Genomic DNA, 4,870 nt, shown 5'->3' on the forward strand with positions numbered 1-4,870 from the left:
GCGTATTGGCGGACATGATAGTCAGTACCTCGGGACCACGCACGTAAGTCAGCTCGTACCTCCTCCGCCTCGTATAAAGGCTGTTGAAGCGAGTTAGTGAGATGAGCTGGCCGTTTTCTGATAAGGATATATGACGAATCCTCTTGGGCTTGTTCTGCCTTCGGTACGTAGAGCTAGAGGACCGAGAATGAATATCCAAGGTTAGAAGATTGTGTAGGCGCGCTCGCACCTGATCCGCTCCATTATTCCACGTGCCTCCGAGGCCCGTATCTGTGAACACGACGTCGTTGAGGTCTTGCTTATCCCGCAAATCAATATCGTAAGGATCCGCGTCGGCTGTCTCTTTTCTGGATACGAAGCTTTCCAGCTTTGCCAGGAACTAGGACGACGCGAGGCTCAGTCCTGAAGGTAGATTGTAAGTGAGAGCTCGTACCTGATTATCAATCTCCACTTGTACCTCCCCCCACCCTTCCATAGGCGTGATCTGTGAAGCAGAGAACATTGACGATATACTCCCGCCGTCTTCGCTAGGCGTCACCATTGATATGGGAGTATCATACGCCTCAATTGATGCTAGTGCCCCGGTGCGGATCCCGTCCTGTGGCTGACCATATCCCGTTGGCTGAGCTGTTGACGATAATGGTGACCCAGCCAGGTCGCAGTAGCTGGCGTACGTCGACTCGGGGATGGCATCCACCTGGACCGCTTCCAATGCTCCATGACAGGTGGATGATATTGGCAGGTCGTACATCGATGTTTGATGCGTCGATGGGAGTGAGGTGGTGCGGTCACCAGACGCAGGGGAAGTCGGCAATGTGGGGACGGTAGATGTAGCAGTAGGTAGGTATGGCTCCTCAGATGTCTAGAGCTTTTAGTATTGATCCATAGTACAAGAATAGGTGTACTCATACCTTTGCTTCTCGCCTCTCACCGAGCGCACCGGTCAATGTCGAGTAGGGTGCTGCCGTAACACCACTGGAGGCGAGAGCGGTAGGCAAGCGCTCCACGTATATATATAGAGGTTGTTGTTTCTCATCTGTCTGAGCAAGCATTGAGTACACATCCCTGCCACCAAGTGAGTAAACCCTCGTACCTTGCCCACAGCCCGTTCTAGTAATGCACCGGACAATGTAGAATCCTCAGATATCTTTGCACCCTGAAGTGTCGGCCATTTTTGGTGGCAGGCGAGGGCGTCCCAGTCTCCGCCCTCCAAGTCGTATTGGTATGTGGCACCGGTTGAAGGCCCGGCGAAAGTAGACGTGCCGGATGCCTCGGGGTGCATAGTGTACTGAGATATTGAGTCAGTCGTTTTGCGTAGATATTAGCTCGCAGGTAGCATGTCTGTAATATATAAATTCGTACCGCGTCCTGATAGGCAATCGAGCCACACGTGCTATCTACGGGCTCATTGTGGTTGCGGGTGGCATGGATATGGGTTTTTAGTGGCTGAGAGATGAAGAAACGTAAGCGGGCAGGATATCAAGAGGCTCAAGGTTCACTTACAGCTTGCATCATATTATATCCCATACTTCCAGGGTAAGTCCGGGCGCCATCGACGCAGTTATCACCGTCTAGCGCAGGGGAGTACGGCGAAGAATAATAATTACATGGTCGGCATAAAGCCAACATAGTGCTTGCTGGAGAAGTTAACTGGGAAGCTTGCAGTGGATGGCGACAAAGGAAGTGGTAGTGAAAGCCAGGAAGTTGCCGAGGAGAGGACTTTCGCAGGGTCACGACTTGGGCGAAATAATCGGATATCTCAGATCAACGCCCACATAATGACAGCGTACAATATAACTTTACCTTATATGTCGTATATCAATAACATAACTACTCAATGGTAGTCCGCGTGTGAGTAATAACTGGTTTGAACTTTGAAGCAGCGTGCTAACGGATAAGAACCTATTCACCTCAGGGTGAGCGAGTACGGCTGCTTTCCTTCAGCTAAATCAACAAGTTAATTGGGTCTTATAAATGGGAGAACATCTACCGCTGAAGGCATTGCAACAAGCTGTTTGTCCTTGGAAAACCACATCACCACGAGAGGTCATGCTGTGTGGCACTGAATCCCTGCACCCCTTCAGGAATTAGCCCCCTCGCGTGAGTTCCCTCCCCAGTGAACCTATGTTTGACTATTAGTGTTCGGTAATATGGGAGATAATCCCTATTTCGCAATGAAGCCCTACCTGCGATGCGTTGCACGAACTGCCTCACGAGCTTACCGTACACGGCATGTAAAGACCTATATATAGATAAACCAATCAGGCGGGATATCTGGGGTCTTTTCTCCAATCTTTCGTTCATCGGTCAGAAACTCATCGACAGAACGTTCTTTGTCTCCTGTTCTGTCGTTCGTAGGGCCTATCTGATGAGCAATGGATCCCATAAAACCGCTATTACACCTAGCGATCTCAGTCATCTCCCCGAACTGCCTGCGTCGAAGAGTTAGGAACGTGTCATTGAACACTCTGGTCTGGTTTCGTGTTCGTGGTTGCGCGAGCCCATGACGAATACCATTGGGATTAATGATTTGTGAGACTTGTGAGTCCCGTCTGAATGGCGTACTCTTGATTCCTTTCTCCAACGGTAACCCTAGTGACGGCCAGAGCGTAGAATTGCATGTCCATCATCGGATGCCTCGAACTATTTCAACCTCGTAAGTCGCACTAAAACTGTTGCTGGCACGGACATCATCCTATCCCTCCGTTCTACACCATGTCTATCTCCCTTCGTCACCTCTCCACCACCGATACCTCTTTCGATGGTCTACCCGCCGGTCCTTGGGTGTACCCTTCGGGATTGTTGCTTTGTTTCGGGGCCTGTTTCGTTCTTTCGGCGCTGGGGTCTCCCCAGCCCACACCGCCCTCTCTGCCATCGACTGTGGCGGCTGGTATGAGAGAAATACGTACGGTTGGTCATGAGCTGAGGTGCCCGCTTGTGGCTCAGTCACTTGTTGTTCTGAATATTCAGTGAGTATAATAGTTGGATTCTCCGGAGCCGACCATTGACTCAGTTCAGGTGTCAATGGCTGTAATAGCTCCGGGAGTTTGATATGGTAGTCATGCGTATCGCGCATGCACCCTGTCGCCTGTGTGGGCCCCACTTGGCCAGGTTCTGTCGCCGACGTATACAGCTGGTAAGACGCGCGAGTCAGTACCTCCGGGTAGGACACACATAAATCAACTCGTACCTCGGGCGTCTCTCGTGAAGGCTGCCCAAGCGACGTAGCAAGTTTTCCTCCCCACGTTCCAATGGGTATAAAGCACAAGTCCTCCAAAGCTTGTGCATGATTGTTTAGCGGTCCTGTCTGCTCCCCATGGAGCTGGGCAGGCTGATAAGTACGAAGGGTTCGAACGTATGAAGGTGAGCTCGCACCATACTCACTTCATTCCATGCCTCTACGTTCCCCGAGTATGCTAACATGATCCTGTCGTCAATGGTTTGTCGTTCCTGATCATGCGAGTCCTCACTCGTTGCCTCTTCGCTCAACATATATCTTTCGGGGCACTCGTAGTGCTAGAAGGATCCGTAGTCAGTTCCGATGGTCACATATTATGGTATATTGTGCAGGCGAGAGCTTGTACCTGATTGCCGCCTTGATCTAACCTCTCTAGATACGAATAGGGGAGTAATACGGCGCTTCGTCCATCCCCCCACCCTTCCGAAGGTATGTTCTGTGGAGTAGACGATACTGATGGTGTACTCTCATCCGTCTCTCCAGACGTTGTCATCGATCTGGGTGTAGCATAGGCCTGGAATTCATCTAATAGCTCACAATGGATCCCGCCCGTTGGCGATCTATATCCCGAGAGCCGAGGCGCGGATGAAGGTGAACGTACATTGTCGTTGCTGTAGCTTACGTACGTCGTCGGTGCAGGGGTAGCATATGCCTCGACGGATTCTGATGCCTCTTGACAGGTTGCAGTTATCCGGACGTCGTACGTTGACATCTGAGGGTGAGACACTGATGGTGCGAGGGCCTCGGCATATGTGGAGGAAGTCGTCAATATAAGGGTGTCGTACATGTCGATGGATTGGGATGCGTGCTGCGTCCTCTGAAAGCCTTTAGTATTTGTTCACTTCAAGCAGGTAAGTGGGTATGTCTTACCTGCGCTTCCCACTCTTCACCGAGGGCACCGGCCAACGTCGAGTACATGGTCAACTTGGGTACCGACGATGTGGCTGCCTCGGGGCAGGCAGGGTAAGTCATCGGTGCTGGTGTGAGGTTCATATGGACGGTTTGAGGTGTACGATAGGCCTGTCCGCGCGTTTAGTACTCAACCGTGCAAACAGGTTAGTGAACCCTCGCACCTGGGCTATATGCTTCTGGTCTAGTGCTCCCTCCAATGTCGAGCATTTCGAGAGCTCTGCACCTTGCAGTTCCGGCCATCCCTCGTCAGCGATGGCGTCGCAGTCTGTGTTCTGCGATCCTTCGCTGCCGAGGCTGCCGCCTGCTGTGGCACCATACATCGAGCCCGGAACATAAACGGGAGGTATCGAAAACAACTGCAAGCGTGTAACAGGCTGTAGGTATGCAGTTAGTCATTTGGTTTAAGATGGACGCGTCGTGTACGACAACTGTGATGAGTAGCTGTAGTACGTACCATACTCTGATGCCCACTCGAGCCACAGTCACTACAGTCGAGCCACTGATAACTTTGGTTGACTTGTATCTGGGTCTGCAGTGGTTGAGAAGCGAAGCGCAGTAAGAAGGCGTACAGTGAGGGTATTTATATATTCACCTCTTCCATCATAAATGCCACATCTTGAAAGCAGGACCATGCGTTATCGCGATCGAAGGAATTGTTCTCGTCAAGTGTCGTCCCGCAAGCTTGAGAATAATAGGTTGTGGCGCATGAAGTGGACATGG

General features: G+C 51.3%; 1 protein-coding gene across 1 annotated transcript; it reads right to left on the bottom strand.

The window, feature by feature from the left end:
* Positions 1–59: 59 nt before the first annotated feature.
* GLOTRDRAFT_133901 (uncharacterized protein) lies at positions 60–4,470 on the bottom strand (the record flags this gene model as incomplete). The annotated part of the gene is made up of 8 exons (XM_007872874.1): positions 60–173; positions 230–379; positions 434–862; positions 912–1,040; positions 1,094–1,288; positions 3,840–4,055; positions 4,109–4,258; positions 4,312–4,470. Coding segments are annotated over 8 exons (1,542 nt in total), but the record flags the coding sequence as incomplete, so codon positions are not given.
* Positions 4,471–4,870: the final 400 nt, after the last annotated feature.

The sequence above is a fragment of the Gloeophyllum trabeum genome, assembly GCF_000344685.1.
Source record: "Gloeophyllum trabeum ATCC 11539 unplaced genomic scaffold GLOTRscaffold_00020, whole genome shotgun sequence".
In the NCBI taxonomy this organism is placed as follows: domain Eukaryota; kingdom Fungi; phylum Basidiomycota; class Agaricomycetes; order Gloeophyllales; family Gloeophyllaceae; genus Gloeophyllum; species Gloeophyllum trabeum.